This window comes from Sinocyclocheilus anshuiensis, unplaced genomic scaffold (genome assembly GCF_001515605.1).
Source record: "Sinocyclocheilus anshuiensis isolate Anshui unplaced genomic scaffold, SAMN03320099.WGS_v1.1 scaffold628, whole genome shotgun sequence".
In the NCBI taxonomy this organism is placed as follows: Eukaryota; Metazoa; Chordata; class Actinopteri; order Cypriniformes; family Cyprinidae; genus Sinocyclocheilus; species Sinocyclocheilus anshuiensis.
Genome location: NW_015555750.1, coordinates 669457 through 696162, shown reverse-complemented (window position 1 = coordinate 696162; position 26706 = coordinate 669457). Strand labels below are relative to the sequence as shown.

The following is a 26706-nucleotide window of genomic DNA, read 5'->3' as shown; positions in this document are numbered from 1 at the left end:
ATGTTTCTATGCATCATCTATGGGATAAAGAGAGAGCCACTTGGTCTGACACACGCATTTGTTGTGAAGCCAGCAGTGGTCCCTGGGACAGTACTATAGCATCACCAAACTGACTTTTACATTTAAAATGTGTGAATCAAATATATATATATACAGTATATGCAGTGCACACACACACACACACACACACATATATATATATATATATATATATATACTGCACATAAACATTATGCTATTTTCTCAGTGTTAGCAGCCAATTCTAGTTCTAATTGCAAGTCTTTAACTTTAACACTTTAAAAATAATTTAATGTTGTTAAATTCTTAACAGATGGGCCTAAATATATATTCAAATTATCAATGAAAGTTATGAACTGTATTTTCTACTTACCCCTCAGAGTTCCTACAATTTCATTTAGAGTAACAAAATTCAGTTCTTCTAGATGGTGTGCACACTCTCGTCAGAATGCTGCACGGTGCATATGCTCTGAGACATATGTGTCCTTGCCCTGCATATGAGCAACAGTGATCTGTGCAAATTGTATGTTAAGAGTGCTTTCACTTTAAACAAGTAAAGTATGTAAGTAAATACTGTTTTATCCTTTAAAAATACTATAGGTTCACAATTTGAAAGTTTACATTTGTGAATATAGAATCTACATAGGAAGAGACTTAGGTTTATCATACAGCAGGCAAAGCATCCAAAAATGTGGAATTCATTGAAAAATCTTGTAAGATAGTATAGCCTACTCAATATAAATAAACTAACATCATTCCAGAGTTGAAAATAATAATTGCCTGACCAAAACAAATGAAGAAGAGTTTCAGTGTCACTCTGACAAAAGGAGCATTTAGTGTCAAAATCAGATTTTTTAAACGGATTTTTATCTAAATGATGCTGCTGTTCAGTAAGCTCAGCTTTTTCAGAATCAGTAATATCTTACACACTTTTAGATACAAGATTAGCAGTTTTAGAAATAACTTTATTCTCATAGGATTTTCTCTTTTTAGCCAAGTCACAACTGAATTTACTAAAATATTCACAAATTTCATAGTTAGTCTGCTCCCAATTACTGCCATAATTATTTTCTTCTTTTGCGTTGTTTTTGTATATTTAAGTCGTTATAGAGTTATAACTACTCTCATAGAGTTAACATGAACGGCTCGAATAGTTCCTGTATCAAATGAAGGCCCGCCTTCTGAAATACGAAATGTGCTGTGATTGGTTAGCTGGGCCAGTGTGTGTTGTGATTGGCAGCACTCGGCGCCTGGTCGGGAAATGTCATGCCCCTTACCATAGCCGCCTGCTAGCTTCAGTGTAAATATTGCATCAAAATCAATTCAATTTTAGCGTGATATAATCCTGGATGATTGTAACCACTCTAAGTTCATCTGCCTTGGGAAAGCTAGTTTATAACTTTGCAGATCTTTTTTATGCTCAAACAGCAACATTACAGACTAACTAAAGTTGAAAAAGTGAAAACGCATAATAGGACCCCTTTAAAAGTGTTGATATTTAGCGTAGACATGCACGTGAGTTCGTTGAGTTCTACTCTCAAGTGGAGCAGGTAAACAGTCAGAAAATGGAATTCAAATGGGAAATATTTCAGTGCCATCCACAAATATCCCTTCCTGCTATTACGTTCGTCAACCAATCAGATTCAAGCATTCTACAGCCCCCGTAGTATAAATTATATTAATTTACCTTTTATTTGAATAAAAACAATGGTTTCCACACTAATCATTTTTTTTAGTTATAGACAAAATATTTTTTACAGTGCATACGACAATGTGATGTTATCCATAAAAAGTAAATAGGCCTGTCGAAAGACGTGTGAAAGAAAGATATATTGTTTTAAGGGTATTTATTTATGTTTTACAAAAAAAAAAAAAAAGCGGGTTCCACGCTTACCTACAAACAATAGCCTACCATGATAAGAAACCATTGTATCTTATACAAACGTCGCTTATTTGCAATTCATCGACACATGTCTTGCGCAGTCCTCGCGCAGCGTTCTGACGAGAGCGCGCGATACTATCTTGAAGAACATGCGAAGAGCAAGAACTTCAGAAGCACACCAGACTCTCCACGCGCTCCTGAAGATGAGCACAACACACACAATAACCTTCCCCGCTCTTCTCATGCTGCTCTACTGTAAGTGTATGATGATTGCATGTCTCATTATCTGACGCTTTTTAGTTTATGTTGTCTGTGTTGGGCATTTTAAAAGAAAAATGTAACTTTCTTACTCTAAGTGAAATGGTTTGAGGATTCTGAGGGGTGAGTTGGAAAATACAGTTCTTAACTTTCATGCATAATTTGAATATATTTAGGCCTATCTGTTAAGAATAATACTTTTTATTTTATTTTAATTCTATTCTACGTTGTTTTTACAGTGTTAAATTGCTGCTAACATAGACAAAATAGCATAATGTTTAAAAGTTATTACAAATAATTATAAATATATGTAATTAATTATATTATAAAATATTTTTATAATTTTTAAATTTTAATTACGTTTTGTTTTATTTTGTCTCTCACACCACCAGCTTTGATTTGGTTCAAATTACTGTGTGATTGTTGTATGTGTGTGTGCTTTTTCAAAGAAAGATGGATGCTTTGAGGGTCTGGATAGGGTGGGTGGGGGTCTAGTAAAACACTTTGTTTACACAAACTTCTCAAACAGCATTTGAACACATGAGATCCTGAGGGTGATAAAATGTCTGTGAAGATGTTGTCCAGATCTGAACTTCACTCTGATGTGGCAGACTCCTTGTGTATTGGTCATTATCATGGAGATTATGGTTACCCGGCATACCATGAGAAATTCTTGATCCCACCCAGTCTAGAGATCCAAATATCTGTAAACTAAATGATGTTTTGCAGATTACATAACATGTCAGTTTTATATAAGAATGGATATTACAAATGATGAATATAGCTATTAAATGTTGACTTTGACCAAATTGGTTGGTTTTATTCTGATAACTTTAATGTTTCAGGCCACTAAGTGCTAGTTAGAGTTGTTAAATACCTTGTGGTGTGGGCTGTGATTTTAACTCCAGTCCTCTTCCAGCTAAAGAGGTTTTAAGTTACCGCAGCATAGTAGGTCTTTGTATCTCTGGGTAAAAAGACCCTCTGCAGCCTTTCTCTCTCTATTCTCATATGAAGTCAGTTGTTTTCTACTGTCAACACATCCAGCGGACTATAGAGAAGGACTTATACAGGTAAAGGAAAGTGTTTTCCCTCACTTTCCCCAGAAGGGCATGTTTTTCAGTGAGTGAGGAGGTTATCAGGCTTGGTTTGGACTGCCACCCCCCACTAAACACAGCCAGACTGTGTGAGAACATCCATCCATTACTTAAATTCCTACACATCCCTGTTCCTGGCACCACCAGAGCAGGGAGTGAATATTAGTGAGGTTTCACATTTGAGGAGAAACTCAAATCTGTTTTCTGTATTCTTCCTATTTACTTAAATATTATACAATGCAAGAGGAAAAAAATATCTAACATATCAGTCTCATTTAAACAAACATTCTGGGTTAAGTTAAGCTTATATCAACTATGTGTGAGAATTTCAGTTTGTCCTTATCAGAAACTCTAGGGCAAACATGTCGATTCTCCCATAGTTTGCTATTATAAATATGCTGTGGGAGGGAATTTTTGTAGTGTGTTACAACTTTCAAGTGTTAATTTGTATCTTCCCTCTCCTCCAGTTCCCAGCTCAGATCCTGTTACTGTGACGACAAGCAAAGCCAAAGTGGAGGTACATGAAAACACAAGTAAGTTCATTAGTCTTCAGATAAACAGCTTGACATGTTTAGTTATATAAAAGCTTTCAGACCGTATTGATTTGATACTTCTGCCTGTTCTTTGCAAAAGATGCTGTCCTCTCCTGTGAGTTCAGGACAGAGAAAGAAACAAACCCGCGTGTTGAATGGAAGATGAGAGGCAAAGATGTTTCGTATGTTTATTTTGATGGGGATTTTACAGGTAGGTTGTTGTTTTGCCCATTTCCATATTTACTGCAACCCTGTCCCTAAACATGTCCCTCATCTTAACATTTGTATATTGCTTTAGATATTTTGTCATTTTAAAAGAGGAAGTGAGTCATTTACATGACTTTTGGGAGCAAATTACACATTAGTAAAATTTTGGCTATACTTGAGGTCAGAAAAGGTCTATTGTCAATACAGTGTAACAATGTATAAGGCACAGCTCACACAGAAGTCACTTTAAAACCAAGCTGCATCAGGAAATCTTTTGCCCCCACAAGAAATTCCAGATTGCATGGATTTCTATTTGAAATAACTGATTCGCCCAGTAAATTTGATTGCACCTTTTGTCTTTCAGTGAATATTAGTTTTGTACTTTCATTACATATATTTTTCTTTAAAATGTTCTGACTTACTCTCATCATTACCAGGTTCATTTAAGGGCCGTGCATCCATCGATGGGGCAACACTGACCCTTCGTGGTGTTACACAGAAAGACTCAGGAGTGTATCATTGTGAAGTCACAGCCCGTCAGGACAAAATCAAGCTGGGGGAGGTCACTGTCACCCTCAATGTGCTTGGTGGGAATGAAAATCTTCTTAATTATTCAATCTTGTAATTTCATTTTCATTATTTACATGTGCAGTTGCACCAACAGTGTGCCTAACTCTTAGTCTTAAACACGACCTTTCTATCAGTGAGCAATATGATCATATAATGCAACTCTGTCTTACATGGACAGTGCCGCCACATGCGCCGTCATGTGAGGTTCCAGAAACAGTCATGAGAGGATTTTCTGCGGAGCTCCGCTGTAAAGACAAACTGAGTGTTCCTGCTGCCACCTACAGCTGGTACAAAGACAACAAACCACTTCACACTGCCAGTCTCCCTGAAATCAACTACACCCTGGACCCCAAAACAGGGACTCTGGTTGGTGTAGTGCTATAATCTCTTTTTTTTTTTTCATACTGACAAACTTAGCTAACACTGGCTGAAACTGTTAGCCTTTTCCCCTTATATGCTTATGTTTGTTTGGCTTTGATGCATTAATGATATGCAAGTATGATCGATATAGACTGCTTTTTTTTTCTCCTTTATTTTTGAGCAGAAGTTCAAGGCGGTGTCAAAATCTGATGAGGGTCAGTATCGATGTGAGGCCTCCAATGGGGTGGGGGCACCCAAAAGTTGTGCAGGACGGCATATGAAGATAACTGAATGTAAGATAAGTTCAGTTTGGTGATTTGAATTTTACTTGATGTTTTGAAATACTGTAATAGTGTTGACTGTAACATGAAAATGTACCAAGAAGGCATTTACCTCAAAGTCTTACTGGTACAGTAGCAGAAAAACCCTTATGTTCTGTTGAGGTTGACTACTATACTTTTGTTTGGGGGCCAAGAGTTAAAATGAAGGGCAATTTCAAATTTATTTAATTTATTTAACTTAAAGTTCCTCTGTTTTACCACAAAGTAGACTTGTGATTTTCAGAAATTTGTGAATGGCAGCTGGGTCAATTGGATTTTTTTTGGGAAAGAAATTAATACTTTTATTCAGCAAGGATAAAATGATTGAAAAGTGAGATTATCGCATAAATGTACATAAATGTATCACTGTTTCCATAAAAAATATTTAGCAGCACAGCTGTTTTCAACATTGATAATGATCAGAAATGTTTCTTGACACCAGTCATTTTAACTTGTAATATTTCACAATATTACAGTTCTTCTTTCAACAAAATGTATCAACCTCAAACCTTTGAATGGTATTCTAGTAATGTTGCTTCTGTTTGGGGTCATTTTGACCACATCAAAAACACATTAGTCATAGTTGCTTAGATGCCCAACAAAACATCAGGTTTAAGTCAAAAGGCTAGAGCGATGGTGGGAAACTGAATTAGATTGGCCTCAACACCCTTGACTAACATAATAACTGGACAGAGTGTAAATGAATATTTGTTTGACATGCTCTGTTACAGTTGAGCTGAACATGACTATAGTTATAGCCTTAGAAGTGGGAGCGTTCCTGTTCCTCCTCTCATGCTGTGTTGCCATCTGTCTGTGCTGCAGAAGAGGGTGCTGTCGTTGCTGCCGCAGTGAGTACCATTTACTCAAACACAATCTAAATAGGCTATTTAACTTTGAACACTAACATTAATCTCAAATTTACCAACAGAGAATAAAAGAGAGACTAAACAAAGGTACGTCTCATGCAGTATTTTTTAATGTACTCTAACCTATAAGAATAATACGTAACAGACCATTAGGAACAAAACGGTTCTTTCTTTTCACTTTTCAGCAGAACAAAGACCAGCTATAACCCTCCAGACGTGAGTCTTTAAGTTTCCTATTGATAACTCACTAGTCAAACATTATAGTAATGGCACTGTAGAGATTTGTCTTTATAATAATGACTAGTCTTCATCCCATTGTTCATCTCTCTCCTCAGCTGAGACGCTACAAACATACACAATCCTTTGTGCTATGAAGAGCGTGCACATACTACATAGTGCTGTGCTAAAAGAAGTGAATTTAAGTGTCCTCAAAGAGAGAACCATATCTTACATCAAGTGCACTTGTATATATCTATGATTTGCTCTGATGGCCTATCAGAGCAGAAAACACGCCCCCTGGTGTTGAGGTCCATCCACAACAGACCCACATTATGGTTAATCTCTGCTGATTCTTTTGTACTACTGTAAAAAGCTTTTTTATTTTTCAATTCAAGTGTATTCATTTATTTTTAGATACCGTGTAGTATTCTAATTGTCTCATATCTGTTTGACTTCTCACAACCTAGAGACTGTAAATGTTGCACTATTTCATTTTATTTTGGTTTCAATCAAGCCACTGAGCAGAGGCCCAACTACAGATGTGATGGTCCACTTGATTTCAGCGGAAACAAGCTTGTCTTGTCTCAGGATGTCTCTAAAAAGTATTTTAGTCATCGTATGATCAATGTTTAGTAGAAATGAATCACAAGCACCTTGACTTGTTTCTACGTGTCTCATTCAGAAGTATCATCTGTGTTTTAATTATGGGTATTTCTCAATGAAATTGGATTTGTTAATTAAAGGAATAGTTCACCCAAAAAGATTTGATGTTCTATGAAATTTATGAAAATATATTTTATGTTCCACAGACGAAACAAAGATATACAGGTATGGAACAACATTTAGGTGTGTAAATGACTTTTTTTTGTTTTTTTTTGTTTGAGTGGACCATTCCTTTTACAACAATGTGTTAAACAATGTGTCTGAGCTTATTTAACTGTTTGGTTTAGTTCATATGTGGCTCAAATCAACCAGCAGTGTCTAAAAGAATAAATGTTTTGGTCGTTTGTTACATTAACTGATATGTAAAATAAAGTAAATGCAAAATCCACACTCCACTGCAAGACTGATTCATCTTTTTACAGAGATTAAGCGACTGTAGCATATCTGTAGCATATACTTTCAATGTTCCATAATGCACAAATCAGTTTGATTTTCCAAGTTTATTTATTAATTGGCTTCAAGACAGTTAATGGTCACATCCAAAAACAGTGAGATATTTCTTTAAACATAAAATGACTTGAAGAGTCACAACACTGTAATGTCCATCAGCAGGAAAAAAATCACTGAATAAAATGTGCTTTATTAAGTTTGCACAACAAACACATAAATTTGTTGTTTCCATGAGCTCAGAGGTACAAACATATAAACACAAGATATTAAACATAACAATACAAATACAAAACCACGTAATGGAAGATACATAAATAAATGTGTTTACTTAAGTATCCAATAATGCGTCGATTTTCACACTTAAGACAGTGTTAAAGACAACACCTTCCGTTATCTGCTATTATTTGGCACAAATAACCAAATAAATACCTTTATACATTATGATATATAGTTGAAAAATGCACAGTGGGGAGTATGTTGCTGTCAGTGGGCAGCGAGGCCTCCTGCTCATCCCCGCCCCCAATGCAATGTTGACCAAAAACCAGCATGAACATTCACTCAACTTATTAGCACACACACTAAACTATAGCCTCAGACACCCAGCTTTTGTGCGCAAAAACTCCAACACAGCACTTACTGAACGGGATAAAGAGGTACGTGTGGCCGCAACACTAATTCATCCGAGATAAACGAGGACAAATAGGAGTGTGTTACATATGTGTGAGGTTATAAGCGAGTCAGTTTTCCCGCTTTCTGCGCCAGCTAACTGTTAGCATCCTAAGGGGAAACTGAGCTAGCTGGAGTGCTAACAGAACTGACTAAGCCAGCCCTCTCACGTCCGACAAGCAGTAGGTAAACGTTATTCTGGATAATTTAAAATATATAATTTTCCATCCAAATATAATATTGTCGACGCTTATAACTCCGTCGTGAAAAACAAAGCGCGACTTTTCGTAAAAGTTAGCGCATGCTGTCAGCGCGAGCAGATATTCAGTTCAACCAGGCGTGTCTTTCGTCAGCATAAGCTAAGCAGCGAACAAAGAGGCCAGGTATACATATATATTCCATCCGTGATTGTACCTGTCGCAGACATTATATTCCGCACGAAGCGCATAATTAAACACCGTGATGTTTCCGTCCGTTTGTTTAGGCGCACGGCTGTTTTCGGAAGTCTGTCAGCCGCCGTGACTTCGGCCAGGATTTCCGGCTGCTTTTACATCTGCCCTTCTCTTGTTTTGTTTCCGTTTCTTCCATTTCCGTTTTAACTTTCCAGAATCAAAAGTCTTGATGTGTAGCTACCCCTGAAAGTTTCAGAAGTTTGAAAAAGTCGTCTTTTACGCCCAAATTTGCGCTTATATTACGAAACCCAAAAGCACTCCAACATGGCAACTGCGTTTGTATCGATTCGCGCGTCGTCTTCCCAACCAGTCGCCGGTGGAAATTATGTTAATAAAATATTGCGTTCAAACTCACACACGAAAATAATAAATGGATTGACCAAATGGATGGCATATTTATTGAATAATACGTCTCCTGTGTTTAATAATAGTGCTAATGTGGGGAAAATACCATGGCGGGCCTGTACTCAAGCAAAGCCTCGGTGTTGCGTTAGAGTTTATTGGACTTCAGAGAATTCTTAGACCGCAAGTGTGCGTTAATCTGAACATTTAGTGACTTTGAAGCACATTTATATGTTTTGTATAACTGTGTGTTAATCAAAATGCTAAAAATAATGTAAAACTAAATTTTTTATTTTTATTTTGAAGTATATAATTAGGTAACACTTTGCAATAAGGTATTATTTGTTACTATGAACTAACAATGAACAATACTACTGCAGCATTTATTAATCTTAGTTACTGTTCAACATTTACTAATGCATTTAAAAAAATTAAATCTGTTAATGCACTGTGAACTAACATGTACAATGAACAGTTGTATTCACAAACAGTTGTATTAACAAATGGGACCTTAAAGTGTTACTGATAATTGTTGTACACTTTCTTGTGAGAAATTGCAAAAAAAACAACAACAACTTAATTCTTATATTTTTATGTATTCGCCTTATAGTTGGACAAGGAGTAGAAGGGATGTCAAAAAGTGAGACAGAGGAGATGATTGAAATTGAGATTGACGGTAGGGAGAAACAGGAGTGTCTAGAGGAAGGGTAAGTGCTTTTTCTGACTTTCTCTTCCTTTTTTTCCTTCTCTGTTTGATGTGTTTAGAGGAATCATCTCATTGTGCAACATGTATCTTGTGCGTATGAAATGATCTGTTTCATGTGACCAAATGTCAGGATTGAGGAGCAAACCATCACAGCAGCTGAACTGATTACTCAAGACATTGACATCAATGAGCCGATCGGTAACCTGAAGAAGTTACTGGAGCCTCGTCTTCAGGTCCCACTGGATGGATATGACATTTGTCTGCAGGACATCCTAGTATGTGCTTCTATATTAATGTAATCTTATTTGAGTGCACTCCTCGTATTCATGGGCTAAGCTCTTCACTCCCTGTCTCTGCTCCTTTCCTCATGTAGTTGCATCCTGATCACAGCCTGTTCGATCAAGGAGTGAAGACCGATGGCACAGTACAGCTCAGCGTGCAGATTGTCTCAAAACAGGGTAACAGTTTACAATGATCTCATATTGCTGTTGGACAAATCTCAACTTGTCAACATGCCCTTCAGATAAATGAAAATATTTGGGTAGTTGACGTGTCCTGTGGGGTGTAGTGCTGTTTTAAACAGCACTTTGCTAATTCTTTTGTAATTATGCATGCAGCTTTTACGAGCTCATAGTAATTGAGAGACTACATGAGTATTTGCTCTTTTAAAAAATAATCACAACAAGGAAGGACCATTTAAAATTAATTAGGGATGGCAAAAACAAGATTAAAAATAGTGGAAAAACTTTAAATGAAATTAGCAGCTACATAAGAGATAGTTTCCCTTATATTTATATAAATTAAATAATAAAATAAATCCTCGTTAAAACGTTATGCCACAACTACCAATTTACAGCAATAATAAAACCTAAACTTGACTTGCTTGTGCATTTGTGGTCTGTTTTAGGTGAAGAGAAATTGAATATTCTGGAGATTGTGAAGCCAGTGGAGACTGTGGAGGTGGTGATTGATCCAGACGCAGCTGCTGGCGAGGAAGCCCATCTGGTGGAGGATGGACAAGTGATTGCGGTAGAGCGAGCCGCCATTCCTGATGACACTTCAGAGCAGGTGACCCGCTGGGCGGCCGCATTGGAAGGATACCGCAAGGAGCAGGTTCGACTGAACATTCCCTATGGTGAGTATTCCATTGATATTAACATGTTTCAGAGTTAAATCTAAATATTTAATGGATTTTGTAGAAGAGTGTAGGCACATATGATGAGTACTATATTATCACAAATACTGTTCAGAAGTTTGGAGTCGGTAAGATTTTTAAACGTTTTTGAAAGAAGTATCTTATGCTCACCATGGCTGCATTTATTTAAACAAAGCACAGTAAAAACAGTACTGTGAAATATTATTCAAAATAACTGTTTTCTGTGTCATTATATTTGAAAATGTAATTTATTCCTGTGATGGCAAAGCTGAATTTTCAGTATCATTACTCCAGTCTTCAGTGTCATAAATCATTATAATAGACTAATTTGTTGTTCAAGAAACATTTCTTATTGTTATAAGTGTTTAAATATTTTTGTGGAAACCATAATAAAATTCTTTTTTTGTTTTGTTTTTTTGTTATGAATGGAAGGTTCAAAAGAACAGCATTTATATGGAATAGAAATCTTTTGTTACATTGTGAGTGTCTTTACTGTCACCTTAATCAATTTAATGTCTGGATTGCTGAATTTCTTCCGTTTTGGTCCGAAAATCTTGCTGACTCCAAACTTTTGCACAGTATTGTATGCATTTCTACTACATAATTTCATGCATCATGAAACCTGAAATGACAATGAATTGTAAACGAAATCACAATTTAATTATTTTGTTACAACTCATATCAAGTTCTGCAAGAAGTCAGGAATAGTTTGGTAAAGAAATGAATATGTAATACACTTTGTATTATTGTATTTAAAATATTAAATTCAGTAAATGCTGCAATAGATTTTCATTGTCAGATCTGTGCATTTTTACTTCCCTTGTCAGTAGCAGTATCATTTAATGAGCAATGTGTGTCTGTTTGTCAGACCCGGTGCAGTGGACAGCAGATCAGGTGATCCACTGGGCAGTTTGGGTTATGAAAGAGTTCGGCATTGAGGAAATGGAGGTGGGTGGCATTCACATTCCCGGCCGCCAGCTCTGTGGTTTCAGCCAGGAGGAGTTCCTCCAGAGAGTGCCCAGCGGAGAGATCCTGTGGAGCCACCTGGAGCTTCTACGCAAGTGTAAGTTTTGCAAAGGAAAGAAAGTGCGTGTGGTGTGTGTTCTCCCACAAAACCTTCTCTGTCACAATATCTTTAGCTTGTTTTCAAATCTCTTTAATGCTCTGTGCAGATGTACTTGCGAGTCAGGATCAGGGTCAGGAAGCAACAGTCACCATAGATCAACGTGAGTATCAGTAGATCCTGAAGCTTGTCTGTTTTTTGCAGTTGCTTCTGCTCCATTTTATCAACAAAAGCACCCTTTGAGTACCTTCTTGAATAACACTTTTTGTATAACCTGCACATGACTTTCTTAAAGTGTCTCTAGGCAACACTTAAGATTTTCGATGAAAGGAGCATGTGTTGGTCTTCTGGGTAACACAGTTTCTTGATATTCTCCAGCTGTGCAGATCATTCCTGCCCCTGTGCAGCAGGCCACATCCACAGCCATTAAGGTGATGAAGCACAACAAAACACCCCGAGCCCCCCGTATCTCAGGAGAGGAGCGCAGCTCCCCTGGCAACCGCACAGGTGCATACAAACAAATACAGCAAATCTGCATGTGTAAAAGCTCTGGTTTATCAATAGTATCATGTTTGTTCGAAATAAATGCATGTAAGTGATGTAAATTTAGTTTTTAATAATCAGTATGAATTACATGTAGTTATTTGCAATATATTAGATTATATCATGTAATATTGATGAGGATATCAATAATAAATGTTTTACATTTTAAATTACTGTTCTAAAGTATGGGGCCAGTATAATGGGAAGTGAATACTTTTATTCAGGAAGGACACTTTAAAACGACCAAAAGTGACAGTAAAGACTTTTACATCATATATATAACAAAATTGAATTTCAAATAAAAGTTGTTCTATTAAACATTCTTTTCCTAAAAGAATCAAGAAATGTATCACAGAATGAGTAGCACAGCTGTTTTCATCATTAATTAAAAAAAAAATGTTTTTGAGCACAAAATTAGCACATTAGAATGATTTCTGAAAGATCATATGAAACTGAAGACTAATGCCTGCTGAAAATTCAGCTTTGCTATGACAGAAAAATACATTTTAAAATATATTAAAATAGAAAACATTTATTTTAAATTGTAATATTTCACAATACTTTTATTTTTGATCAAATTAACGTAGCCTTGTTGAGCATACATTAAGAAAAAGAAAAAAAAATCTTACTAACCCTCCAACATTTTAATGGCAGTGTACAGTACATATTGGTGAAATGTTGGATGCTAATATAATCTAATGTTGTCTTTCATTATATGGTCTATATAGAGGTGGAACAGTATTTTCCTCTTCTTGTCTTTCAAATTTAACATACTATTGTGTGTGTTCAATTCAAATCGTATCTCATGAATTAAATGGGAGTCATACCTTCAATTCTGAATTTTGCCAAAACCCCATACTAAGAAAAACAAGAATAAATGATTGTAGAATTGTTTATGATTGTGCTGTATGTCCTCTCAGGTAATAACGGTCAGATTCAGCTGTGGCAGTTTCTCCTGGAGCTGCTGACGGATAAGGACTCTCGGGTCTGCATTTCCTGGTCGGGAGAGGAGGGCGAGTTCAAACTCAATCAGCCTGAGCTGGTAGCTCAGAAATGGGGCCAGCGCAAGAACAAGCCCACCATGAACTACGAGAAGCTGAGCAGAGCTCTCAGGTGCGGCGAGTGCATCATTTCCCCTCTCTAGTTTAGGTGCTTTTGGAGGGAAGTAGCTAGTAATCTGGAATTATTTGATGTTTGCTTAAAACTTCAACAAGAAAATTAACTCTATCCATCAATCTTGTCTCATCTAAACAGGTACTACTATGACGGAGACATGATCAGCAAAGTGCAGGGCAAGCGCTTTGTCTACAAGTTTGTGTGTGACCTGAGGACTCTGATCGGATACAGCGCCGCAGAGCTCAACAGCCTGGTGACGGAGTGCGAACAGAAGAAACTCGCCCGGGTGCAGCTGCATGGCCTCGGCCAGCCCGTCACCACAGTCACTCTGGCTGCAGCAGCTTTAGAGAAAGACAGTTGAGGAGGGAGTGGCTTGTTACTCCCAGCCAATCAGGAGACAAGTTTAAGATGGGAGGAATCCAGGTTAAACATTTGACTTTGGGCAGGGTGGGAAACAGCGGGTTTGTAAGCAGATGTGCGCTTTTGTTACGAGTGTGTATGTATGTCTGCGTATCCCTAGAATGCTTAGAGAGCGAGTGTATGTGTGGATGTGAGACAAAGATCATGTATGAGCTTTCAGTTTTTGTACGCTTGTTCTCTGACTGCAGGGTAGCATCGGCTATATTTCCATTGTATATACTCTATGTTTTTGATAGCCACGTGGGCAGTGTATTTTGATATTTTCCATTTGTAAAGGATCTTTTCTTTTTTATTTTTGAGTGTCCAATTCCCTCAAGGTGAGGTACTTTTTACTGTCCACCAGAGGGCAATAAAGAGACAATTGGTTTTTGAATTGCCCAAATCTTGCATAATGCAGCAGCAATCAAACACACCCTTTGTTTCTATCTTGTTTTGTGCAGCAAGCAACACATCACAAGGAGTTTGTATGTACATTCAAAACTTTACTCATGGGTTACAGTGTTGTAGAAAGCTTTTCCCCTTCTAAGCCAATGGTTTGAATAGATACTGAAGGAAAAAGTCACAGGAAGAGCTTTCTTTGTTCCCTACTGACCACAGACACTCGCCTCAGAGTATCTACTAATCAGCACAACACCAGATTTTAGAGCTAAGGTAATTCTATACAGGAACGTAATGAGCTGTGTGCACTGTGACATAACTGCACAATGTTTGACTCGTTAATGGCTGTGTGTCTCATACAATGTATTTTACAACAATTCACAATTTCCTTCAACGTCCTGGCACTTTTAAAATAACTCTTGAGAGGTAATTTCAAAAGGCCGCGTTACATTAATATTTCATATCTACCCGTTCCTTCCTACCTGCTCTGGCCTGTAAGGTGCTATGCGATACTTCAGTAAAACAATAAAAGGGGGAGAAGGTGAGGTGTTTCTGTCCCAAAATGTGTTCGTGAATATCAGACACTGGGGGAATACAAAGAGGGGAAAATGGGACAAAAATCACACAATCCAAAAATGGTGGCTATTTCTGAAGCAAAATCCCACCACCACTCCATACCTCCCTTCCCTAATCCCGGCCCCATACCAAATCCCGACATGGAATAAAACTTCATGAGGCAAAAAGGGCCAAGACCCTTCCTAAAAATAAAAATGCAGAGTGCGTAGAACGTTAACGAACCAAAACGTGGGCTAATATTACACTTCATAATACAATACATACATCTTTTTCCAGCCCCATGCAACCATTTAAGTGTGCGTGGCATGGTCCAAAAGAAAAAAAAAGCACACTTCGATTAAAGCATGTCTCTGTGACGATGTAGCCAAGCAGATTTTTTTCACTTATTTAAAATGTGATCACAAGAAGACAATAAAATGTACAATCCAGCTAAAATCTCTACATGAGAGAGAGGTCAAAGTCTGCGCCTGGATTCAGAAACCGTCTCTCTGTTAAAATTGCCATGCACTATATAGATAGTTAGTTTCTGCCTTAATTCAATACATATAACACACAAAATAAAAACATTCATTTCATATCTCTGTAAATGTTTTTTTTTTTAACATTCTTTTTTTAAAATGTATGGTTGTCGGAAGGAGGGACTTTGTAGAAAACGAAGCGTTTGAGAGAGGCGGGGCATAGGACATACAATAATGCGGGGCATAGAGGACCTACAAATACAGTATTTGAAAAATAATTGTTTTTTGAACATTAAAACATGTCAACATATTCTGTTACACCAAATACACAAAATAATGATCTTTAAAAAAGCATCATATGACCCCTTTAAAGTTTCAGTAATTTGATGTGCTTTTTATTGCTATTATTATTTTACATTTTCATTTAAAATAAACATTTTAGCTTTGTTTTTATTTCAGGTTTAGATTTAGTCATTTTAGTATTTCAACTTAAATGAAAACTAGAAATGTTGCCTAACTGAAATAAAAAAACTAAGTTTTTCATGTAATAACTATATTTTATTTCAGCTTTATTTCAATAAGTGAAAATTATTTTTAATAGTTTTATGCCTTTAGATAGATGAATTTCCATTACCTTTTTCCAGACCGTCATGATTAGTGGATACACGTATGGCAAATAAATATATATATTTTTTGGCCAAAATCTATTTTAAATATATGCTCTATATATGTTGTAATTTGAAGCTCAATTAAATCTTAGATTAGCCTACATTTAAGCTAAATACAAATATGGATGGAATAACCTACTATACTTTAAAAAATATATTTTTATATTTAAAACGGACAAAAATACATTGGTAGAGAATATATTTACATTAATATATATTTTGAAATACATTTAAAAACTACATTTGAAAAATGTAGATTTTTTCCATATGGGTAATGATTTTTCAATTATTTTAAAAACGCTGCACTCAGAAAGAGCAACTTCTAGCTGATTAAATATTTTAGAGCTGGCAGCAGATATTTCTTTTAATAGTTTTAATATAATATACCGGTAATATTTTATATTACTCCCACGGCTAAAGAAAGATATGAAGACTTCATATGCTAAAAAATCTGTCTGATACCTTTTCTTTTAAAAGAACATTTTTATCAGGCACCTATGTTTTGATTAAGTAATTTCACTTTAATGGCAAAGAAAAGGTTATTAGTCAGTTATTGAATGCCTTATTTTCAAAAACGTCTGACGGTTTTTACATCTGAAGTCTTCATATATTTATAATATGTTGTGTCTCACCTCAATAACTCCATGGTGAATGGAAGTATACTGCTTCTTCCTTAGCATAACAAGAGTGATTACGATCACAGTAGCGATGACAACTCCACCCACCATCAGCCCAATGATTGCCCCCTTATTAGAGCCCATGTCTTCTGCAAGGAACATCTGATTCAACACAAACACATCAATTACTTTTTACAATGTGAAATATTAGATACATATATTTTATTTCTATATATTTTTAGCAAAATATTTGCATAAACTGTTGTACCAGTCTCTTGTCACGAACATCATAACCAGCGTTGTGCCTTTCCTCAATGTCCAGCCGAACCTTTGGAATCTCTAAAAACAACCACACATATAAACATAATCATTAGATATATGATATTAAACAAAGCAATGGGTGAAAATAACAGGTATACACTTACCGGGTCTCGTAGGCAGACCCCTATCTGGAATTGGACGGGCATCTACGGGTTCAACTGAACAAGACAAAAAAAAAAAGCTGTTCAGTCTCTTCTAAATGTAATGTTTCTGTATTATTTCCACTACTGTTCAAAAATGTGGGGTTGGTAGGATTATTAAAAGAGTTTCTTATGCTCAGCAAGGCTGCATTTATTTGATCAGAAATACAGTAAAAACGGTTAAACAGCAACAACAAAAGTGAAATATTATTACAATAATAAAAAAAAAAACCTGTTTACTATTTTAATTAGTGCTGTCAAATGATGAATCGCAATTAATCGCATCTAAAATAAGTTTTTTTTACATAATATATGTGTGTGTACTGTGTATATTTATTATGTATATAAATACACACACATACAGTATATATATTGAAAATATACATGTATATACATTTATATTGTTATATTTTATATTATATATAAACATAACATATTTTTCTTAAATATATACATGCATGTGTTTGTATTTATATATATATATATAATAAATATACACAGTACACACACATATATTATGTAAACAAAAACTTTTATTTTTGGATGCGATTAATCGCGATTAATCTTTTGACAGCACTAATTTTAATATATTTCACAATGTAATTTATTCCCGTGAAGGCAAAGCTGAATTTTCAGCAGCCATTACTCTAGTCTTCAGTGTCACATGATACACATGATATGCTGATTTGGTGCTCAAGAAACATTTCTAATAATCATCAGTGTTGGAAATCTTTGTGCTGCTTAATATTTTTGTGGAAATAATTTTTCCATAATTCTTTTGACGACTAGAAAGTCCGAAAGAACAGCATTTATTTGAAATAGAAATCGTTTGAAACAATATAAAAGTCACTTTTGATGCTTATTTAATAAAAGAAAAATCTAAATGACACTGAACTTTTGAACAGCAGTGTATAGTTGTATATTACTGTTTGCTCTATATCTGTTTATGGTGATCATGAAAATGGGCCTTTAAAAAGTTGGCAGTTCAGTTACAGCATTCAGTGTGCAAATGTTTACCATGGTTGTCAGTGTTGGCCTGGTTGAAGCTTTCGGGGTGGATGAAGCCCAGGCCGTCCTGCTCCGGTGGCAGGGTGTCCAGGGGGGTGGTGCTGTCAGGCAGGTCGGGCATCAGGGCGTCGTTCCCATAGCTCACCCTCATCTTACTCTGGAGAGACGACAACTGTTGGGTGACTTCAGCCTGGTCACGCTGAATCAGCAAAGCTGGAGAAAGAAAGAATGAGAGGCTTTTTTAATGGCAGATTAGAATACAAGATTAAATATAGTATGTTTCATAATGAATATAATTTTTGAAGTATTCACTACCATTCAAAAATGAAGGGTCTGTAAGTTTTTCTTTTCTTTCTTTTTTTTTGGAAATAATATTTTAGTTCAGCCTTGGTGAGCATAAAGAGACTTCTTTCAAAAACATTAAACATTTTACTGACCCCAAACCCAGAATAGTAGTGGATATGTATTGCTGGTAAGAGAGATGAACTTAGATTATTATTATTTTAATTATGTGCATATTTGTATTTTATTTCTCATTATTAAAATGATTTTTTAAATTCTCCTAAATCAGCAGAACCCAGTTTGAAAACAAGTTCCCCAAATGATATGCAAGTGAATTTAGCACTAAATAAACCGCCTCACACTTACCCACTTGGTCCTGGATTTCATTAGCCACTTGTGGCACCTTGTAGAGGTACCCCAAGGATTGGTTCATGCGTTCTTCAATCACACGCAGATGGGTCATCACCTATGGGCACAAGCAGTCAAACTGAAGTCTGAAGTGTCTGCACATTTTATGTCTGAAGTAGGAAAGAACAGCTTGACAATCTTACAAAGGGCCGAATCTGAGATGCCTTCTTGGGATCCACCTCTCGCACATGCTCAAGGTGTTTGAGAGTGTGCTGCCTGTCCTTCTGCTCCGCTCGTATGTACTTCTTCAACAGATTGAGGACCTGTCGAGGCTGTACGAGACGGGATGCAGGACAAAACAGGTGTTTCTTGGTTAGCGGTTGCCATTTATCCATAACACAGATATTAGATTAGCAGATGAGAGACATTGTGGCAAACAAATGAAACTAATTACTACTGTTAACACATTTGTGGAACATATGCCATTTTGTTTGTAGTTCAGGACTATGGTTGTGTGTGAATACCCGAGGCTGATCAGACTGCAGGGTGCTAAGGTAGCTTTCCAGAGCCTGACGGCGACGGTCGTTCAGCAGAGCTTCCACTCGTGCCATGTGGGTTTCTACCAGCTGCTGTCTCTCCCCGGCTGCTTCCTTCTCCAACGCCTCCACCTTCTCCTGGAAGCGCTATAGAAACACCAATGAACACAAAGCCAGCAGCCATTTAATCCTGAAGTATAAAAAACCGCAAGCCTTTCAATCCCCTTGAAAATCCACCCTCCACTTTAATGTATGCTGTACTGCTAAATTTGAATGCACTTGAACCGCAACCCCGCTAAGTGCTTTATATAACAGATTCACATATCACTACATTACATGAACAATAAATGTTGTTTACTCTCCACTGTTCACTGCTTATGAATCATCAGCCAACAGATCCCATTCACAATTATTATGAGATGAGAGGCTACCTGAATTATGGTCTTCTTATCAGCACGAGGAAGATTCTTCGCCTGTCTCTCTGCCTCCTCCCATTCTCTCATCACCTGAACGAAGATAAGAGAAAACAAAGGACAGAGTCATCAAATGAATTCTGAACACTTATTAACAAAAACCAAGTTTTTTGACATGTTCAATGGTAATACATATATAAAATAAAATAATATAATAATGTAAATAAATAATTTAAAAAATAATGTATTAATAAATAATTGCTCCTAACTAAATATTAATTTACTATTAATACTATTTTAACACCATTTTTTGAAAATACAATATTTTACTTTTTTTTTTAAACAATGAAATGACAAAAATTCCGCTTTGAATGTATATATTTAATTATACATTACCATCCATAATTATACTTTAAGGCTTTAACAAACTTCTTGGAAATGCAGTCAAGTTTATATATTTAAATAGTTGATACATTTTCATGAATCACTCTCACGGAACTGATTCAAAACTCTGAGTAAGCGATTTCTGTCATCACTCAAATTGTTAATGGAAATCCAAGTTTAATTTTTATGCTTTAAATGTTTTAGTAAGACATATATGTAGGTAAAGATTGCTATTTATTACAAAATGTATTATTAAAAATAAAAATACAGAGTTCTGGCATGAAACTCTAGATGGCGCAGTCCGATAGGTCTAACTCAATCTGACCTAATGACATAATTATCACATGGCACAGCTGTTTGGTTCTCTCCTGTATCAGTAGCCAATGAGCTCAACATTGTTCAACATTCAAATATATGATTAGTGCTTGCTGTAGCAGTTGCAGCTTACTTCAGAAACCCTCCACCTTCCCCAGCTCCACCTGTATAGATCTGCTACGAGGTGATTCAAGTATGCTATATGGGGGTTATTTCATGCATGTTATATTTGCAGCAGCAATATTTCTTACATGCTCACAGCAGCATGTTGTGGATGTATTGGCAGTAGCAAGTCTTGGTACTTGCTCTGCCGCAGTAGCGTAGCAGATCTATTCTGCCAAGACCAAATGATTCAAACGCGAGTTTTGAGCAGTGTAGAGTAGTGCTTGTTGTTTATTATTTCTCCGATCACAAATGCAGACATTATTATTATTATTATTATATTATAATCCGTAATTATGTCCCCACTAGATGCAACAAATTCCTCGTTTATACAACATCATATGACCCCTTTAACATTGTCATGTACATTACCATGCCAATCCCTCCAAGAGTTGTCATGACAGAAGTATAGTTAAACGCAGGTTTTAATATAGACAGATTAATAAATAGATATTCAAATTAAATTCCAATTCTAATTCTCTAAAATATCAAAAGATTTACTACCGTTACTTAAACTCTGATCACTAAAACTGTTCCCACTGTAGGTAAAGATAGCTATTTATTACTAAAAACTGTTGTGCATATTAATGAAAATGATTAAATATAGTCTGCTCTCTTGTTAATTTAGTGGAAAATGGTGTGGAAAACTAGCATTGATTATTTTAACTGAACTTTGTTATTTTCTGCAATAACCTTTTTAAATCTACAACTTGAAATGATGGTTCCTATGATTTAAAACAAATCACCATTGAAACACACTCATATACATAAACATATATGTTGAATCCTATATATCTTGAAATCCTATCAAATGTTTTTAGTGCTATTGTCCAGCCCTACTACCACCAGCCTGTTTTTGTAAAAGAACTTTGCCCCACTGCAAATGTATCATTCTACTCAGGTTCCCACCTCTGACATTTTCTCTCTGTGTTTGGCCTCCAGGCTCTCCTTTGCCTTCTGGAAGCGGGTGTGCTCATTCGTATCCCCTGGAGCTTCCAGGTAACGATCCACAGCATCAGCAGGGCTCGGGGCCATGGTCGGCACTAGAGAAAGTGAGAAGTCTTGTTCAGTGAAAGCCAAAAAAAACCCCCAGATATATATGAGCCAGAGAATCTTCCTTATGGCAAAAAGAGCAAAGACTCCAGGGAAAGAACAGCTAGTTCAGGTGCAGGTTAAAATTGGTTAGCAGAGACAGAAACATTTATGTGAGATTGCTTTTGCCAAAGGTTGCTATATTGCATATTTTAGGTGCGCTCAGAGAGTTAAAAGAGCTTTCATGCTGAAAAATCATCCAGTACGGTACATCTGTGTATATACAGTGACCTCAAAAAGTGTTTTGACACTTAAGACACTTAATAATATATGAATATGACTGCATTTAGTAGAAACATATATATAAATATGCGGAACCTAATTTATAAACAATGTACATCAATAATTTAAAAGTATTCTAAAAGTAAGGAGTTTTCAGCTTTAATTTTATAAAGACATGCAGATATGTTATAGTAAAATTTTAAACAGTATATTTACTGTTTTACTTTTTTAAACGATGTCTTTTTGTAAACTGTTTTATTTGAAAAGTAGGCCTGTGAATTTCTTTTTTAAAAATAAATGCAAGGTGGTTTGATATTTTATAATGCAGTGACATTTTTAAGTGTGGCACAAGTGTCCAAATACTTTTTTTGTGCCGCTGTGTGTGTGTGTGTGTGTGTGGAGCGTGTGAGAGCTGTATTTCATGTGCGTGTTCTGCAGCAGCTCCTCTGAAGCTGCTGTGACACTTTCTGACAGCAAGCATGTGGGAACAGCCAGACCGGCTGCGAGGAATATGCCCTGTCAGGATGAGGGCTGCTCCGCTGTCACTTTCCCACAGAGTCCAGCATTGTGCTTAACCGAGCGGAAATCGCCCACTGAACTGCTGCCACAGACCGGTCTGACCAGAGGCCGACTACAGCTCCATCACTGGCCCACACACAGAGATAAACGCAAACGGAGAGAGAGAATGGGGGAGGGACGTAGAGAAATGCAGTGTTCAGCAGGTTAAGAAATACACTCACTGAGATGCAGGTGTTCTCAAAACAGACAAAAGTACAAACAAACATTCACACTATCAAATTTGTAAGTATCTACTTGAAACCTCTGGAGGCTGACACTCAAAAACCACTCTAACTACAGTATTGAGAGCATTTCCATTTAGATAAAAAAAAATCTATCTATCTATCTATCTATCTATCTATCTAATTTTTTCAAGATATTCTGCTTTTGCAAGGATGGGAACATTCTAGAAGTTTCTGTAATATTCTTGATTATTCAGTATTATGCATGTACCATACACACTTATGTGCCTACACACTTTCAAATGACAACAAACTTAATTCTTAAGAATATTTAGATCATGAAAATTAAGTATCAAAATATTAGATACCTTAACAAACATAAATAAAAAATAAACAATTTATTTAGATCATGAAAATTAAGTATCAAAATATTAGATTAAAAAACTTGAATAAATAATAAATAAACATTTTCTAACAAAAAGTGCAAAGTAACAAGTAGAAAAAAGAAAAAATGCACAAAGAACTTGTATGGAGATTTTTCCATCTACAGATATTCCCCTGACCTTCTTTTCTCTGTAAATTAAGGGTGCACACCATTGCTGAAAAACACAATCACTACTTAGCAGTCTGATGGCCGTATGCACAAAGGCACACATCCCTAAACAAGGCCATATCTGCAGATAAAACTCTTTTTGTAGAAGCATTTTTTAAATTTGAACTAGACTACACCACGCTATGTACGAGAAGCTGCAAAAGACATAGCCGCAAGTGGAATGCAAAAAACAAGGTGACATTCATAAATATAAATATAAATGTAAATATAATGGGCAATATATTGCATCACCAAAAATTATTGAGGTCATGTACACATATTGTGCGATAAGTCGATATATTGATTATTGCGACAGGCCTAATCACAACAATATTATTTTTCTTTTACCATGGTTCTGTAGATTCAGGAGACACAGATGGAGAGTTAAAGAAAAGTTCTTTAAAGTGCTCAGAAAAGACAGCAGGAGGTTAAACTAAAAGAACAAGACGCTCTGCCTATACAGTCACCTCAGAGACCTGTAATCCATGCGAGCTAAAGCAACCAGCCATCTGCTGAGCTTGTGAGTTTGGCACGAATGAAGCGAAGAAAGTGAGAAAGAGACGATGTGCTGGTTAGCGGAGAGATGAACTTCCTCTCAGGAGACGTCTGGACTTACACACGCTGCTGCTGCAGACAGCCATGCAGTACTCCTCAGATTCAAAGTTATTGCGGTTACCCCCGCAGCCCCCAAACATGAAGGGGGCGCATCGGCCCGTCTGCACCACAAAATACCAGCGGGATAGCTTGGCATGGCACGGCCCCGACCGAGGAGGGGCCCAGCATACCGCTGATGGGGAAGAGACACTCAGTGGATTTGTTTAAGTATTCATATGTAAGGTTTTGCTCAAGTTTTGCCCATTTAAGGAACTACACAATGACGGTTCAAACTTCATGTCCTGAAATGCCACATGAGCTCATTAGTATTCATAGTTCTAATGTTTGGAAATGTACCACTGAAATGTATAATGTCAACATATGGACATATATGCATACAGAAATCTCACCTCGCACAACCTCCTCTATAGACTCTGTTGTGGTAGTGGTGGTGGTTGTCATGGCAACGTTGGAGGTCTGCTCACTGGTGTCTTGTTCATCAGTTGTGTCTTCATCGTCATCTTGCTCATCGTCATCATCTTCACCGTCACCATCTTCATCGTTATCCCAGACTTCCTCTTCTTCATTGGTGATATCCTCATCATCCTCTGTCACAGCAGGCTCAGGTTTGGTTGGGGCCTGTTCTCTCAGTATGCTGTGATGCATAAATGATGACAAATACATTTCTGAGACTACACTGAAGATATGGGATTCAAAATAGAATTGAAACCAGAAAATGAATAGATTCATAGGAGTGTGAAAAATGTTAAACATGAAAAAATAAATTAAATATGAACGTGAAATATTTAAGAAAATATTTATTTCTTAGGCACTAATCAAACAAGTTGGTGACACTGATCATGTGAACTTCTCTGTTCAGTTTAAATGTTCTTCAGTTAAAGCACAAATATCACATACAGCAAAAATAATTTGATATATTATTTAAATTTCTTTTCATTAGATATATTTGTATTATATTATATTATACATAAATAGCCAAATATATATTGCTAATATAGATTTTAAAATATATTTACTATGTTACTTGTATTTCCTTACACATTTTTGGCCATTTTCATATTTTTTCAATTTTAATATACTGTCCAAAATTCACTCATAATCCATTGTTAGAAATGTATTTTCTTGCCTCTTATAAAAAGCACATTTGGCAAAATATTTTGGTATTTGAAAGTTTAAACTAAATATATTTTCAATTTGAAAATATCTAGCACTGTTTCCAACCTATATTTAGCATATATTCTGACTCTCAAAATGTAGAGGATGCCTTTCATCTTTTCCAAATCAGGCTGGAGAACATAATCATCAGATTTTACACAAACTTGTGGAGTTCACGCAGCTCAAGGGGGGACATAGAAAATTGTAAAAAATCTGTTACTTTAAATGATTTATCCATTTGATTTTTTTTTTATATAATTTGTATATCTCTTGAAAATATAATTTGTAACAAAAGTCAGTGTCAGTAAGAGAGTTCTGAAGAACTGCTTGTGTTTGTGTACCTGCCGTCAGTATACTCGGCCTCTGCGCCGCCCCACCACACATCTGAGTTGGCCTCCTCCTGCTCCTCGCTGTCTAACTCCTTCTGCTCCTCCATAGGGCAGCACACAAACTCTACACCACGGAAACGGTCGATGCCGCATGGCAGCAGCATGCCGTAGTCATGGAGATTCATGGAACGATCACCGCAGTTCTGCAGAGGACCAGCCACAGGGAACGAGCGAGCGAGAACGAAAGCGAGAGAGGTATAAGGTGCTGAGTCATCATACAGCTATAAGTAGAATGCTCTTGTGGCTAGAGATGAATTATACATCCTATTCAATCATAATCTGTCAGCACCATGCAAATAGGATTGATATATCTGGTTGTTTCTGGTTAACAAAAACAGAAGAAATCTGATATTAAATACATATACAAGTCATAGCATACAGTAAATGTCTTTTCAGAAGCATGTAAGTTGAGTATCCACTAAAATAGGTGCCAGATTTGGCTTGTTCTGGCACAAATTACAGCTGCATGTGGCTCTAAAACTTTGTGAATATGTAAATGTCATGTGGTGTGACCTCTGACCTCTTTGGCCACTGTGTGCCAGTGCAGGTGACTCTCGCACATGTCCATTCGCTCCTGGTGCAGGAACTTGCATTTATCTGGGACGAGGAGGGCATCGCTGACAAACTCCCCAACTAATAAAAAAAAAAAGCAAACATTTGCTCACCAGGTGCTCAGATAGATTTCTTCTGATATGTACCTTGGAGGGTAAAATATCCTGAGCAAAGGTTGTATTTTGATGAATCTCATCTTATCTGATGCAGAAGGATGATAGGAAATCACACAACAGCCAAGTTAAAAGCATTAGTTTAATGTCTCACAAATCCAGGTTAATACCCCAGGAGTGGCGGAGTACTCTGATGTAAGCGTCACGTTGAAGGATAGTCTTTATGTAAACACGCATACGCACCCAGGCAGCGGTAGGGGACCACAATGCGCGTGTGACTGCGGCACTGGTGACGACCCATTTTGCACCAGTTCTGGATGCTGACGGGCTGGTTGGCCTCCACTACGTTAGTGATCTGGAGGTCTGGGTAAACCTGTGGAAGTCAAGACAGGGTACAATTACCAGATGTTGAACAGAAAACAGAAAAGCCATTGGCAACCCATTTTACTTTCATAATCTGACCATTACTATTTCCAAGTAAAACACAGGTTATGCGTTATACGATGAGTAAAAAGATCCCTTGATTTTATTCATTGGGAAGTCAGAAGACATATCAGAATGTGGAAAATATAAATAATAGTGATGTGCTGAAATTAAAATGTTGTGGCTGAAAACTAATTTTTTAATTACTTTTTTCCCCATCACCAGTCAGCATTAATACATTTGGTCACATTTCTTTTAAAGTATATATATATATATATATATATATATATATATATATATATA

General features: G+C 36.5%; 2 protein-coding genes and 1 pseudogene across 6 annotated transcripts in view; 2 read left to right on the top strand and 1 right to left on the bottom strand.

Moving 5' to 3' along the window:
* Positions 1-6955, top strand: part of LOC107673722 (junctional adhesion molecule B-like) — a 23041-nt gene extending 16086 nt beyond the window's left edge. The window contains exons 1-10 of one of the 3 annotated variants that reach the window (XM_016467465.1): positions 2075-2155; positions 3720-3785; positions 3886-3996; positions 4430-4579; positions 4741-4928; positions 5107-5215; positions 5974-6090; positions 6171-6195; positions 6297-6324; positions 6444-6955. In XM_016467465.1, the coding sequence (XP_016322951.1) occupies positions 2104-2155; positions 3720-3785; positions 3886-3996; positions 4430-4579; positions 4741-4928; positions 5107-5215; positions 5974-6090; positions 6171-6195; positions 6297-6324; positions 6444-6482 (885 nt within the window). In that variant the 5' untranslated portion in view covers positions 2075-2103 and the 3' untranslated portion in view covers positions 6483-6955. Of the gene's footprint in view, positions 1-2074; positions 2156-3719; positions 3786-3885; positions 3997-4429; positions 4580-4740; positions 4929-5106; positions 5216-5973; positions 6091-6170; positions 6196-6293; positions 6325-6443 lie in introns of those variants that run through there. The other 2 variants (XM_016467464.1, XM_016467466.1) reach the window with 2 other exon arrangements.
* An 877-nt stretch (positions 6956-7832) lies between these two features.
* LOC107673707 (GA-binding protein alpha chain-like) lies at positions 7833-15047 on the top strand. 3 transcript variants are annotated; one of them, XM_016467433.1, is made up of 10 exons: positions 7833-8093; positions 9511-9607; positions 9737-9881; positions 9980-10064; positions 10514-10741; positions 11631-11825; positions 11935-11988; positions 12204-12332; positions 13289-13481; positions 13623-15047. In XM_016467433.1, exons 2-10 carry the CDS (start codon positions 9531-9533, stop codon positions 13843-13845), a joined length of 1329 nt encoding a protein of 442 aa, XP_016322919.1. In that variant the 5' UTR covers positions 7833-8093; positions 9511-9530; the 3' UTR covers positions 13846-15047. The 3 variants fall into 3 exon arrangements, with proteins under 3 accessions (XP_016322919.1, XP_016322921.1, XP_016322920.1); XM_016467435.1 differs by lacking the exon at positions 7833-8093 and adding an exon at positions 8103-8288; XM_016467434.1 differs by lacking the exon at positions 7833-8093 and adding an exon at positions 8103-8292.
* Positions 15048-16612: 1565 nt separating this feature from the next.
* The window catches only part of LOC107673710 (amyloid beta A4 protein-like), a 17676-nt pseudogene continuing 7582 nt past the window's right edge, over positions 16613-26706 (bottom strand).